The following is a 15,266-nucleotide window of genomic DNA, read 5'->3' as shown; positions in this document are numbered from 1 at the left end:
AGCAGGTTGCTTGGAGAACCTTTTATAGCAGGTTGCTATGTCAGAAGTTGTCTTCTGGGGGCCAAATGCTGCAAATGGTAGGATGTTTAAGGAAGCAAATGAATAACCTTCAGACTTGGTTTTACTCTTTTAACAGATTGTACAGAAATGGGAGGCCTGCCTGAGCAGGCTGCTTTTAACAAGGGACAACACCTGACTGCACAGGAGGCAAGGAACTCTCTTCTCTCGCTGACCACGAGCCCTCAGTTTCAAGGCAGATCTGAAGAGGAATATTTGACCCGTGGGAAATGTAACTTCAGATACGTAACTCAGGTGGGACTGCCGTGTGAGCCCTGTGATAGGAGCCATGTATCCCAACCGTGAACGTAGAGGTTGGGCCCAGCTTTTAGCTTGGTTCAATATGAACTCTGCTGACTGATTCTGTGATCAAGGGCAGGCAAGTCTGCCCCCTGAGAGGATGTTGTCATGGGTGGAAGGGTTGAAGTGCAGTGACTGCATCAACAAACAGGTGGTTTGAAAAGTCTTTTGGGCAAGGATCTGGTATGCTGGTGTAATGCCTTTTCCTTTTAAAAAGGTGTCCAGTAAACACAAGTGTTCCTGCATGTGTCCAGTAGAGCAGAGACCTCTGTACTTTCTTTGGACTGATTGTTGTGTAAAATCCGGTGTTTTAGGGACAGCTTTAAAAATTGTTCAAAAGGTGTCTTGTATGTTGGGTGAAATGGGTCGTCGCTTCCATAAACCTCTAGCCTGTAAAGAAGAGCCGTGGAAGTAAGGAGATTTTCTTTTTTTCTTTTTATTGTTACTGGGAGGAGAAGCAGTGATTAACTATTGACCTGTGATACCCCCAGGTGCAGTTTGTGCAGTGCATTTGAGGTGGATCACTCCTGTACTGCCAAGACTGAGCCCAGACTCCTCGATGCTTTACACACTGGCAGTGGAAGCCTTTGTGCAGCTGTTGGGATTGGCTTTCTGTGCTGTAGCATGAAAAATACAAAACACTGGGGTTAAGGTTTGCAGAGAAGTAGGGAAAAGCTGATTATTTTGTGCTAGGAAGAGAATGTCCTGTACTTTTCAAACTTTGAATGTCTCCACTTGGAATTTAAAAACTGCTTTTAACTCTGCTGTTATGTTTCAGTGGGAGGGAAGGTGTCTTGTAGTTACAGATGATCCGTTCCCTTAAGAAGGATCTTTGCCTTCTGAGCTGAGCTTTCTTGGCTTTACATAAAAGAGCCTCAAGCTGTACGATTTCAGATAGCAGTGAAGGAGTTACATCTACGTGGGGATTTAGAGACAAATCCAAAAGCATGTTGCCCTATCATTTCAATATATGAACTTTTCTAAACAGGATTTTCTGGGTTTTGAGCAGGAGATCCATTTGGCATGTGCCATCTCAGGTCTGAGAGAGCCACTCCGCCACCGCCTTGCTTATTGATCCTGTGAGGAAATTATTTTGGGGGCAGCGATTTTACTCCACACTTCTGGCACCTGAGCAGGTAACTGTCCAGGTGTATTTTCCAAGGGTAAATCACACCTCACCAACCTGACAGCCTGCAGTTGGGTGTGAGGAGCTCCAAAGTGGATGTCATTTCCCTCGGCTTCAACAAAATTCTGACCATGGTCTTCATCAGTGTTCTGCCCAGGTGAGGCCATGACACTCTGGGTGCAAGCAGAAAGAGATGGGTAAAACACCAGCTGGATGGTCAGGCTGAGAGAGCAGTGGGGAAGGGCTCACACACCACCTGGAGGGCACTGGCACATACTGGGCAGTGTGGACAGCACAGGGGACTCTCCTGTGCCATGTACAGCCACTGCCACAACGTCTGTTGATGGCACTACATTTTCAGGACCATCCCTGTGCCCTAGGGATGCCGTGGAGGGGAACCCTGGCAGGTGGGGTGGCCGCCCTGTCAGGAGCTGCACAGATGCAGGAAGGACCAAGGGCAGAGCCTGCACCTCCCTCGCATGGACTAACACCCTGCAGCTGCAGGGCCTGGGACCTGCCTGGCTGGGCAGTGTCTGTGCAGAAAAGGCCCTGGTGGTGCTGGGGGGCAGAAGGCAAAACACAATCCCACCCCGTGGCCTGGTAGCAGAGGCAGCCAGCAGTGCCCTGGAGCGTCTGAAGAGGTGCCTTGCCAAGAGAGTGCGGGAAGTGATTGTGTCCCCATGCTCATCACTCATTACACCACGTGTAGACTGTTGTGTTAATTTTTGGATCTTGACTGGGGAGGGAAGGAGGGAAGAAGTTTCTCAATGGCTTGAGACAGAACTCATTACAGCAAGGAAGATGTGTATGTCTGGGAGCGAGTTCAGTGAAGGGTCACTGAGATGCTCAGGGGCTGGAACACTTTCCTGGGAGGGGAAACTGAGGGCAAGGGCCTTGTTCAGCCTGCACAAGGGAAGGCCTTGGGAGCCTCCTAGTGACCTGCCAGTCCCAGTGGGGAGGTGGTCAGGAAGATGAAGCCAGTCTTGGAACTGTGGTGCCTGGCAGGAATGTGATAGGCAATCTGCAGATGTGGAAATAAGAATGTTCTGGGCCAGAGGTAATGCAGTGACCAACCTCCACATCATGGGGTGCCTGAAGTTGTAAAGAGAATGGAAACAAATGCGCTGCTTGGATAGTATGAACTTCTTTTCTAAAAGGGGTGATGGTGGAGGAATGGCAGTGCTTTCCAGTTCTTAGGAAGATTTAAGGCCTCTGGGAAAGATCTGAAGGTAATAGTTTTGCTCCCCCCTTTCAGTCCCTGACACCCAGAAGCCTGACCTGCTCCTCCTTCCCGTCTTCCCATCAAGTGATGAAGGGATGGGAAGAAAGGAAGAAGAAAGGCCCTAGGACTTGGAGGGCCATAATGTTCTTGCATTGGCCACCCCATCAAGAATCAAGCTGGGATGTGAGCCTGAAAATTTTGATTCAACAAGGTCCATGGACAAGCAAGACTTTGCCTGTGGTTGTTCCTAGACACCCCCACACCTACAGCATAGATCATGCTGTGGCTGAAACTCCTGCCTGGCTTCAAGGGCCTCCTGGAGCCATGGACAAAGCTTTGATTGGAGCCACCAGTTAAGCTGGTCAGGGCCAGGAAGGCCTAGGGATACCCTCAGGGCCCTGCCCCCATGGGATCCCACCTGCCAGGGCCCTCAACTGGCCAGGTCCTCGTTCCCTCCTGTCCCAGGGCTGTGCTCTGCTGCTTTCCTTCCCCACGTGCCTGGGCATCATGGACACCACAACTTCATAGTCACTACAACCAAGGTGGCACTGATCTTTACATCCCTGAGCATCTTGTCCTCTTTGGGGAGTCCCAGGTGCAGGTGAGTATCAGAGTGGGTGGCCTGTTTGGTCTGGGGAACTCGCCCACAAGTCACTGGGCTCCTGGCATCCTGGCTTACCTGTGCAGTGATCACCAAGGAGACTGATTCCTCCAGAAGAGCCAGGCTCTGTGATCCACGGGTTTCCTCAGGTCATTTCAAGAAGACATTGTTCATGCCTCACCCTGACTGTATGACCTGTCACTCTGTCCTGGCTCGGGCTGGCATGGAGTGCATTTTCTTCACAGCAGCCCTTCTGGTGCTGTGCTTTGCATCTCTTCCTAAGGCAGCGCTGACCACACACCAGTGTTTTGGCCACTGCTGCAGAGTAATCACCAAGGCTTCTCTTTCTCACACTCCGCCTGCGCTACAAGGAGACTGGGGGGACGCAAGAAGCTGGGGCAGCTGACCCCAAATGACCACAGGGATATTGCATATGCCAGGACGTTGTGCTCATCAATAACAGCTCAGGGAAAGGAGGATGAAAAGAGGACATGCGTGGTCATGGCATTAGTCTTCCCATGTCACTGACAGATGTGCTGAAGAGCAGCTCTTATGGGGATGGCTGAACCCCTGCTGCCCATGGCAAGGAGTGACCGAATTGCTCATGTTGCTCTCCTTGCACACAAAGCTTTTGCTTCTCCTATTGAGCTGTGTTTTTCCTGACCTGTGAGTTTTCTTCTGATTCTCTCCCCCATCATGCTGGGCATGTAAGGGGTCAGTGAGCAACGGATTCTGGGCGTGCGGGTGCTGGCCAGGGTCAAACCACAACTAATTCCTCCCTCAGTGCCACCCTGGCTGGTCTCCCCTTTGATCCACACACAAGCTCTCACCTCACCCCTTGGCCCATCCGCCAGAAGAGCTCCATCTGTCTGAGCTGCCCTGACATCACACAGAGCGTCCCCCTCCCCTCATCTGTCCTGTAGGTCTCCCCTACAGACCTTGTGTCTCCTTCCCCCACCAAAGGCGTGGGAGCTGCCCTGCCCCTCCTCAGCGCTTACGGCACTGATGTCACAGCTCTGTGGTGGCACAGGGGGCTCCTGCTGCCCGCGCCCCAGGCGGTGGGCTCTGGGGCCCATGTGGGCTGCAGCACCTCAGGGGTGGCACCAGGGCCAAGGGCAGGCTTGTCACACGGACACCGGTACCCAGGGATGGGAGCCCTTGTGTGGGAGGGGTTTGCTGCCCAGCAGAGGATGCTGGAGCGGGTGGCAGGGGGCAGCAGAAGGATGAAGGAGGTTCCCACCATGAGAGCAAAGGCTGCAGTCCCCGAGGCCAGAGGGCAACAGGCCTGGGCTGCGCAGCCCTGGCAGGAGAGGGCTTTGCTCTCCCAGGTGACTCTGTAGCACCCTGCGGCCTGTGCCAGAGCTGAAGCTCATCTCCAAGATGGGCAAGATGCTGCTGCTGGTGCTGAGCAAGCCCCTGGGGGAGGCCAGCCCGAGATCCAGCCATCCTGGGGCTATCCTGCTGGTGGCAGGCCAGCCAGAGAGCAGCTCTGCAGAGAAGGACCTTTGGGTGCCAGAGGACAAGCAGCTGAGCAGGAACCATCGATGCACCCTCACGGCAAAGGCCAACAGCCCCCTGGGCTGCATTAGAAAAAGCATCGCTGGCCGATGGGGGGAGGTGACCCTTCCTCTCTTCTCAGCACTGCTGAGGCCACATCTGGAGTGCTGTGTCCAGGGCTGGGCTTCCCAGAGGAAGGGAGCTGTTGACGTACTAAAGTAAGTTCTGCAAAGGGCCACCAAGCTTCTTGAAGGGACTGGAGCATGTCTCCCAGGAAGACAGGGTGAGAGATCTACAGCTGTTCAGTCTGGAGAAAAAAAGGCTCTGAGAGTCTTATTAATATATGCAGCATTCCATCTGAACCAAGGTAACACTTTTTGAACTGAGGATGATCAGCCACTGCAGGTAGTTGCCAAGAGTGGTTATGGAATGTCCATCCCTTGACATATTCCAAACCTACCAAGCCAAGGCCTTGTACAACTGGCTTGAGCTGGCTGTGCCTGTCCTAGGGATTTTCACTGGATGATCTCCAGACGTCCCTTCCAATGTCAACATTCTCTGTCATTCTCTGAGTTTCAAGGACACAAGTAAGACAGAATGAAATGAACAATGTATACGCTTGATCGCAAAGATAGTGGGGTCTACGGAGAGGACCCACGCTGGAGCAGGGCAGAAGTGTGAGGAGGAAGGAGCAGCAGAGGTGTTCTGTGCCATCAGCCCCCTCTTCACTGTCCCTCCTGCACCTCTCAGGGTGTCTGTGTGTAGAAGACTTGGGAACAATGGAGCAATTTGGCCCCGGGAGAAACTGTCAGAGCAATGGTCTTTAATGTTTTGGTCATTGTTTCTCACAATCAAATTCTGTTGTAATTAACAATTAATTAAATTGATCTATAGGAAGACACATCTTGGGCAAGGTCAGGAATTGGTCACATATCTCCCTGCCTTTACCTTGACCCATGAGCATTGCTGGTTTATTTTGTGCCTTTGTCCTGTTGAGTCAGGGGAGCGGATGAGCAGCTCGGGGACTGGCTGGGAGCTGGCCAAGGTTAACCCACCACAGGACCACATCAGGACTGCTGCACCCAGAATGGGGCTTCGCAGCACAAGGAAGACCCTGGTAGGTTGGAGCAAGTCCTGCAGAGTCCAGAAGGGAGGTTGAGACCTGGATCATGTTATGGACAAGGAGAGGCTGAGACAGTTGGCATTTCATTGAGAAATTGTTTCAAACAAGAGTGGAGTGCTGGACCCAGGCCAGTTGGTGGCAACTCTGTCAATGGACTGTTTCAAAATTTGTCAAAACTCGGCCATGAGCACATGATCTGGCTGGAGGTGTCTGACAGGGCCTTGGCTGAGTGGCCAACTGTTTCAAGAGCTATTAAAAAGTGTCACTAGGAAGGTGGCTCCCTTTATATTGAAAAGTGGTGATGAAATGGGGTCTCACTGAGCCATCAATGAGGACAGATGTGACAGTGCAGCACATGTTCCTCATGGGAGGTGGGGTTTACGAGACAGAGAGGATATGAGTGGTGTTTAGGACTTCTTGGGAAATATGGGGCGGCTTCCATGTTGTGTCCAGGGAACATGACACAGAGCCAATCCCTCAGTTCCACTCATTTTGTGCCTTATGTCCTTCACCATAAACTCTGGGTCTGCACAAGGACCCCCCTGCTGTATGCCTCCATACTGCTGTGTGCCCCCACTTTACAAGCACACAGCTGAGCTCTACACTGATGTTTTCCTCTCCCAGGAGCTTCCCAGACATGGGCAGTAAGAACCCCCCCTTTTGTTACAGAGATATGACACAGGAGAAAAGCTGAACGGTCCTTGCAGGCACTTGTACAAGGGCCTCTAGGTCACACGGGCTGGGATCATGTCTTTGAGGAGGTGGAGTCCATGCAGACATTGTGGGACAAACAGGGTAGTCACATACAGAACGCTAAATGCACAGGAGGTTCTAGAGATTGCTTGGAAATGTCTTGTGAAGAGACATGGACAGTTCATTGCTGCTGAGAGACACCTGACTGCATCAGCTTCTTCAGTGCGTCCTTGAGGTCCTGGTTCCTCATGCTGTAGATGAGGGGGTTCACTGCTGGAGGCACCACCGAGTACAGAACTGACACCACTAGGTCCAGGGATGGGGAGGAGATGGAGGGGGGCTTCAGGTGGGCAAACATGGCAGTGCTGAGAAAGAGGGAGACCACGGCCAGGTGAGGGAGGCACGTGGAAAAGGCTTTGTGCCGTCCCTGCTCAGAGGGGATCCTCAGCACGGCCCTGAAGATCTGCATGTAGGACAGCACAACGAAAATAAAACAGCCAAAGGCTACACAAGCACTGCACAGAAGCAGCCCAAGTTCCCTGAGGTAGGCGTGTGAGCAGGAGAGCTTGAGGATCTGGGGGATTTCACAGAAGAACTGGTTAACAGCATTGCCTTGGCAGAGTGGCAGTGAAAAAGTATTTATTGTGTGTAGGAGAGAGTTGAGAAACCCACTGGCCCAGGCAGCTGCTGCCATGTGGACACAAGCCCTGCTGCCCAGCAGGGTCCCGTAGTGCAGGGGCTGGCAGATGGCCACAAAGCGGTCATAGGCCATGATGGTGAGGAGATAATATTCTGCTGTGATCAGGAAGAGGAGAAAAAACAGCTGTGCAGCACATCCTGAGTAGGAGATGTCCCTGGTGTCCCAGAGGGAGTTGGCCATGGCTTTGGGTAGAGTGGTGGAGATGGAGCCCAGGTCGAGGAGGGAGAGGTTGAGGAGGAAGAAGTACATGGGGGTGTGCAGGTGGTGGTCGCACACTATGGCAGTGATGATGAGGCCATTGGCCATGAGGGCAGCCAGGTAGATGCTCAGGAAGAGCCAGAAGTGCAAGAGCTGCAGCTCCCGCGTGTCTGCCAATGCCAGGAGGAGGAACTGGGTGATGGAGCTGCTGTTGCACATCTGCTGCCTCTGGGCATAGGGTCCTGTCACAGGAGAAAGTTACTGCAGATTTCTCTAACCAAGATTTCTCTAAGCAAAATCAAAGCTTTTCCCATAGAGCACCCTCCTGTCACACACAAATATACTTTTCTTTTTCTAGAACACCTTCCGTTACCCCTGTGGCTGCAGCCCTGCTTGGTGCTGGCCGTGTGGGCGATGAAGAGCAGGGCATCTGCCCACAGGCTCTTGACCAGCCAGCCGCAGTCTGCTGCAGTGGGTGGGGGCAGGGACCAGTCCAGGTGTTCAGTTTTGTCCTGTGAAACCAGTGCCAACGCAGAAGGGCCCCTTAGCATCTGCAGTGCCAGTGCTAAGGAATGGGAAGGGTGAAGGCAGTTGGAAAGTTTTAGTTTTTTTCACAGCTCCCCCACCTCTCCCCTGGTGAGTATTTTTAGATGTCAGAAAAAATAAGCACATCATGCTGCCCTCAGGTGGAACAGAGCGAGGTCTGTGAGGCAAGAGGTAAGTCTGTGGGTGAGTGCACAGTGAGGGGAGGTGGTCTGTCCTTCTGGTTCCCAGTTTCTATGGGCTTGCACCTTCCTGCGGTGAGCGGTGACCACACTCCCATGTTACCCTGAAAAACCACCAGGCGATGTTGAGAGCAGACTGACCCACCACAGAGAAGTAAAGGTTGTAGACTGTCATAAGAGCTCAGCTCCCCGCCTATAACCAAGGACACACAGGGCTCATTTCACCCACCCCAACAGTGTTTTCTCCATCACAGCATCTCTTGTACGTGGGGCTTTCAGATCACTAACGGGTGCGAGGGGACAGGTTTCCATTCTGGAGGGCAACTCACTGCTTGCAAGGAAACCAAGGAGGTAGCCAAGTGCCCCAACAAGAGCATGAGATTCAGGGAGAACCAGCCCATTGCCCACAGCCCCACAGGCGAGAGGAAAGCTGGGACACTTGTTCCCATGGACACACCTGCAGGAGAGGACCCACAAGGTCAGAGTGTGACTCTGCAGCTGAAACACCCATCCCCAGAGAGCCTGACAGCAAGAGCTAGAGAATAAAACTAAGACAAAAAGGCAGAGAAAGAAGTAAAATTGCACTGATGGTCTAGGTAAGAGTGTCCAGGGCGAGCGTGCCAGGCACTGAGGGCAGCGTTGCCCTTGCCCAGCTCTGCTCGCCACCTCCCACACACCAACACTGCCGGGCAGCTGCTCTCAGCCCCTGTGCTCTGCAGAGGGACTGGGGCACGTGGCTGGAGAGCTGCACCGCGGCTCTGCTGGAGCTCTGGCTGCAGAGGGGGTGGCTCACACCTCGGGACCCCCAGCCCTGAGGGCAGAGGCTTTGCTGGGGGGAGAGCAGGCCAGGGGGATGCCTCAGAGAAAGGGGTCTGCACTGCACATGGTCAGAGAGAGCTTTGTGATTCTCCTTTCAACAACAATTCTGTCTGAAGTTTCCTTTCATTCCCTGATCATATCGCTTCTGCCAGGAGATTTTCCTTGTGGGAGGTATCTCCCTGTGCCAGGTCTTTCCCTGTCAGCACTCACAGATCCCATCACATCCTCTGTGCTCTGGCCCTACACAAACCTGCCTGTCTGCAGGGCACTGGCTGGGCGCAGGGTCCTTGTTTGCAGGTAGAATAATGGTCAGGTGAGACTGAGCCTGATGGGTCCAGCAAAGGCAAAGCTCCTTCTGTCCATGGAAAAGGAGTGACTGAATGCACATGGGAAGACTTGAAGAAGACCCTCTGATACATCAAAGTTACAATTGAGGAGTCTCAGGGACTCATCATTATTAAGAACTCCTTTATCATGTATCCCATCCCATTCCCCAAGGGTAAAAAACTAAAAACACAGACTCAAGTAAGTACTTTACCTTTATACTAACCTTGCCTTGCACTTCTTTTTGAATCCTCCAATGGAAGTTATACTGGCAGTGAGCTGAAGCTGCGAGCAGCCCTGAATCACACAGCACCCTATTAAACAGCACAAGAGCCCTGCCTGGTTTGACCGTTGCTCCTTCCATGCCCAACTTCACCCCGCAGCCGCACGGGAGCCCCCCGGCAGGCTGAGAGCTGCCCCTGGCAGGCGGCAGAGCCCCTGCCCCAGCACACAGCCCCCTGGGCTGCAGGGACCCTGCTGGCAAGGACAGCCCTGGGCACCCCTGCCTGCACAGCCACCTTCACAGCCCTGCAGCCGGCCCTGGCACAAGGCAGCCCACATGCCCTGGCCCTCCCACGCTGCAGCAGGGAAGCCCTGCTCTGCAGCACACTGGCCTCCTCCACAGCAAAAGGCTCCCACACGGTCCCACAGGCTGGGGGGGCCCCCGCTGCTGCAGACCCGGCTAGGAACTGCAGAGGCATTGCCCTGCAGCCACACACTTACCGGCTCCAGGGCTCTGCAGATTTCTCCAGCAGGGAGCTCTCAGCAGCCCCCCACCAAGGGCTGCTTTTGAGCTCTCCCTGCCTCCCTCCTCTGCCCCTCTGGGCTCCCTCCAGCTGTCCCTGGGGCTGCAGGGGAACCTGCTGGGCAGCAGGATGAGGCCATCCCTCATGGGCCTTGCCTCACCTGGGGGGACACACTTATTTCCAGCAGTGGCAATTCTCTTAACTAGAAAAAGTTTTGTGCATGACTATCAACTTTTGTTAACCCATTACTAGACAGGACTCCAGGAAGACTGCAGCAAAGGATCCAAGTACTCCTAAACAAGCCTGTGTGTACATGTGTGTCTGGTGGTTCTACAGGCAGTGCGGGGAGGATGTCTTCAGTGCTTCAGTAAGCCCTGCAGAGCCCATTTCAGCACTTCATTGCACAGTCCGAGGGCTAAAGACTCAGCTCTCCCTTGCCCAGGCCATGTCTCTGCTCTGAAGCAAAGCCTTTGCACCCACGGGCTCGGGGACACTTGGTACCAGGTTGCCTTATGGCCAGGCAGAGCTGGGCTGGTGCCACAGCTGGGGGGCTTCAGCCCAGATGTGCAGCAGGGCCCTCAGCCAGGGGCCCACGCAGAGGCAGCTGCAGCCCGTCCTGTTGTAGACAGAGCTGTGACACTGAGGGAACCAAGTGCCAAGGCAGGTGGCAGAGCTCAGCACAGCTGCTCGGCAAGGACAGCAGCCTCTAACAGTTCCAACATTGAAAATGGAGTTTATACTTGTGAGGCAATTCCAGGGCACCTGAAGGAGTGTTCCCTCCTGCTGCACAGGCCACAGCCTGCCAGTGTGTGACCTGGCACCTGCACTCTGCTGCTCTCCTGCCTCACTCCCCCTGGGAGATGAGACTCCACCATTTCTTTGCTCCTAGAACCATGATGGACATGAATGATGCAGGATTTTAGGTTCAGGTGAGCATCACAGCTCTTGGGCTATCTGGCAGCTGTGCTAGAATGCCGATGCACCTGCAGACACCTGATGGAGCATTGTCACCATGCTGCCCTGTGACTGTCAGCGGGTGGTTACTTGACCACTGGCTTGCAGGATCCCACCAAGCCGCTGTCTCGCTGCTCCCACCTTCTTCACTCACCGTGATGTCTATAGGGTTGTTCTCTCACATAATTCTCACTCCTCTCCCTTTGTGTTTTGTCCTTTCTGCCCTAGGTTATCAGAGAGGTGCCACTGCGATTGCTTATTGGCTCAGGTTTGGGCAGGGGCTGGTCCATTTTGGAGTCAAATGAAAGTGGCTGTTACGGCCATGGAGGCAGCTCTTGATCTCTTCTCACCTTTGCCAGCCCTACAAACACCTCCAAACCACTCCAAACCCTTGCCATGTAAACCCACAGGATCTCTAAAATCCCCAGTATGATGTGAGGTTATTGATCCTAAGGCTTCCTCACGCTGCTTAAATAAGACTTTTCCCCTTCCTCTCCCTGATTTAGGTTATTTCAGAGCAGAGTTACCCTGAACCATTCCTGTGTCACCAGGGCCAAGCTCAGACATGTAACAACAAAAATAGTAATGGGTACCAAGTGTCCAAGGTCACACGCAAGCAAAATGTTTTGCTGCAGAGCATGCTGGGGTGGTGGACAGAGGTCACTGTGAAGGTGAAATGAGATGTCCCTAAGGAGAGCAATCCATGCTGTCCTTGGGACCAGAGACATGCAGGGCTGGACTGTGCAGTGCTGCAGGAGAAGGCATTGCTGCCAGTGATGCCTCTGCGGCCCCAGAGGACATGTGGTTCCGGTGAACCTTATATCCAGAAAGGACAAGGTGCTTTTGAATGTGTCCTTGACAATGGACATCCCGTGAGGCAGGGACACTTTGAAAATCATTGGTCTATTTCTCTATTGCCTCACCACAGCGATGACTTGCAACAGTGCTGGCTAACTGGGGAGGCCCAAGAAGGCTGAACGTTAGTCAAGTGCTGCCCACCTACAAGAAGGGTAGGAGGGAGGATTGAGATAACTACAGGCCTGTCAACCTGATCTTAGTGCCAGGGAAGGTTGTGGAGCTGATCATCCTGAGCACCATCACACAGGAGCAGCAGGAAAACCAGGAGGTCGGGACCAGCCAGCATGGGTTTATGAAAGGCAGGTCCTGCCTGATGAATCTGATCTCCTGCTGGGACAACGTGACCTGACTAGTGGATGAGGGAAATGCTGTGGATGCTGTCTACCTGGACGTTAGGGAAGCCTTTTGGCTCCATCTCCCACTGCATTCTCCTGGAGAAACTGGCTGATCATGGCTTGGATGGATGTTCTCCATGCTAGGTTAAAGCTGGCTGGACAGCCAAGCCCCAAGAGTGGTAGTAAATGGAGTGACATCCTGGTGATGGCCCATAAGGAGTGGTGATCCCATAGGCTGAAGCCACACCTTGAACACTGTGTTTCCATTTTGGGCCACTCACTTCAAGAGTAATGTTTAGCTGTTTTAGTATGTCCAGAGAAGGGCAACAAAGGTGGTGAAGGGTCTGGAGCCCTGGTCTGTTGAAGAGCACCTGAGGGGACTTGGGTTGTATAGTGTGGAGAAGAGGAACCACAGGGGGGATCTTTCTGCTCTCTAGAACTGCCTGAAAGGTTGTTGTAGACCTGAAAGGTTGGGTTGTAGACCTGAAAGGTGGGGTAGGTCTCTTCTCCCAGATAACAGGTGACAGGACAAGAGGAAATGGCCTGAAGGTACACCAGGAGAGGTTTAGATTGGATATGAGGAAAAACTTCTTCACTGCAAGGGTGGTCAGGCATTGGAACAGGCTACCCAGGGAGCTGGTGGAATCACCAGCCCTGGAGGTGTTTCAAAAGTACATAGATGCAGTGCTTCAGGACATGATTTAGTGATAGGATTGGCCGTCCTGTGGTAACGGTTGGATTTGATTATCTTTAAGGTCTTTTTCAGCCTAAATGATTCTGTGTTTTTATGATTCTGTGATATTGCAAGCCTACCTAGACCAGCTGCTGAGCTAGTTGCTCTAGCTGACGTGCCTCAGTTGGAGGGCTGGATTCGATGATCTCCAGTGGTCAGTCCAACCTGGAAAAAAAAGCCATATATATGGAAGATCATATATAACTTGTGTCAACACAACTACGGAAGTTCATGTGAAAAATGTTTCTCCACTCAAATGGCTTGTGGGAAATGCATTTGATAAATCTGAACGAAACAAGGCTGCTTTTCTGTGGCCAGGTCATGGGTTAGAATGAGGGCGATGGAGGGGTGTGTTATGAGGAGGACAGCTGATTCTCAGGAACTCCTCATGCAGGAGGACATGCCTGGCTGTGAAGGGGCCTGTGAGGTCAGTTCTGTCTCTGGAGGTGATAGGCCAGCAACAGGAACATGGCTGGGAAAGTCCTTCTGCCAAGCTACAGCATAGGACCTCTCCAGGAAAAGGGCTGGGGTACAGGCTGTCATGTCCGTTTTGCCTGTGGACATGACAGGACAGCAGTAGGCATGTGGCTTGGTCACGTCTCTGGGAGAAGCTGAAAGGCCAGCAGCAGCCATGTGGTTTAGAAGACCATGTGGAGGTGACTTCACTTTTTTGAGGGGAAAGACCACCAAAAAAAGCAATTGAGTTAGGTTCTCTGCTTGGAGGGTAGTTCCTGAGGTGGTAAAGCTTTCCTGTGTAGTGGGGAAAAAACAGGAGAGAGGAAAAGATTTCACAAAGTGTAATGTTGAAAACGGAGAGTGGCTATCATGAGGAAGAACTGTCACTGCAAGGGTCCTGCTGCGGTGCAAGAGCTCAGCCAGAGGGAGCCTGGATCAGCCCATGGTTTGTGTTTCAAGGAACAGCCGGTGAGAGTGGAGGTACCTCAGTGAAGGTATGGCAATGTTGGGGTGAGAGCAAGGCAGGGCAGCGAGATGGTGCCTACAGCCTGCAGGGCAACAGGGGCAGGGCTCCAACCATGTAGGACAGCTTGAAATAGAGATGGCAGGCGGCGCTGGCAAGGCTGGAACGCACCACCAGAACCCAGGTCTGTGTCCCCTTGGCTACGGCAGCTGTCTCTACCAGTGAAGGTTATGAGAAGACATGTTGGCCCCAAGGCACGGGGGCATCGTTGCCTCCTTGCAGCCCCACGGGCAAGCTGGAAGTTGCTGTGCCATTGCTGTCCTTCACTGGGCATTGGATGCTCACCTTCCATGGTCCCCAGGAAGAGCCCTGAGCCCTGTGTGAGGGACAGCACTGACCTTCCCACAGGCTGCAGGTCATGGCTTGGCCTTTCTGCTTCATCAAAAGCAAGCCAAGGCTTTGCTCAGCAGCAGAGCTGCCTGCACAGCGCCTTTGCCTTCCTGCACTCACAGCCTCCAAGGATGGGCTCTAACAAGGCCACGGGGAGGCTTTCTCAGCCATGGCCCTCAGCGGGGCCCAGTAATGCTTCCAGGGACTGTGGGCTTTGCTCCTGACTTGGTGATCTGTAGAGGTTTCTTCAGTCTCCTCTGAACACCTGAAGTCCACAGCACCACAAACACCCTGGGCTCATTACGAGACAGAAAGCCCTTACGAGCCATGCCTCTTCCATCAGGGACATCTGGTCTTCAAGTTTGGCTTGTACACTTAATGAGATAAGTTTCAGCCGTACAGTGAAAGAGAAAGGCAGGTAATGAGCACTTCGGAGAAATGATAGAAGGCTTTTCCAATTGCTCTTGATGCAGAGTGTCTCTGGAGGAGCTGTGGCCAGGGAAGAAAAGCAGTCCCTGGAGCTAATCACTGTGTGGACAGCCTTGCTCCTCACCTCTCCAGCCCCATTATTTTTGTCCTCAGCCCCATGAGACTTACATCACTTTACATCAGACTTCTTCAACCAACTCTGCAGCTGAATATAGCAAATTCTTGGCAGTAATTATTGGCTGCTTTCCTTAGAGAACAGGGTGTAAACAGGAATACAAGAGGGATTACTTATTGGGGGGGGGGGGGGAGTGGGATAGAAATTAATAAATAAAAAATACATTTCTCAGCTGTATAATTGTTAGTTCAAGCAAATCCCCATGAGGTCTATTGCCACAACTGAAGAGTTGCCCATAGGGAATATTAGAGACACTACTGAAAGACAGTCCAACTTTTCCTCTCTGAACCTTAAAGCAGAAGCAACATAGGTAAAATGGATTGGAGTGATCATAGAGGAGGA

The 15,266-nt window shown here is 52.7% G+C and overlaps 1 protein-coding gene across 1 annotated transcript; it reads right to left on the bottom strand.

Moving 5' to 3' along the window:
- Positions 1-6,025: 6,025 nt before the first annotated feature.
- Positions 6,026-7,766, bottom strand: LOC130141356 (olfactory receptor 14J1-like). Its single transcript, XM_056322281.1, has one exon. It carries the CDS (start codon positions 7,734-7,736, stop codon positions 6,801-6,803), a length of 936 nt encoding a protein of 311 aa, XP_056178256.1. The 5' UTR covers positions 7,737-7,766; the 3' UTR covers positions 6,026-6,800.
- Positions 7,767-15,266: the final 7,500 nt, after the last annotated feature.

This window comes from Falco biarmicus, chromosome 19 (assembly GCF_023638135.1).
Source record: "Falco biarmicus isolate bFalBia1 chromosome 19, bFalBia1.pri, whole genome shotgun sequence".
NCBI classification, from domain to species: Eukaryota; Metazoa; Chordata; class Aves; order Falconiformes; family Falconidae; genus Falco; species Falco biarmicus.
The sequence above is the reverse complement of the archived record's forward strand: the minus strand, read 5'-3'. Positions and strand labels throughout refer to the sequence as shown.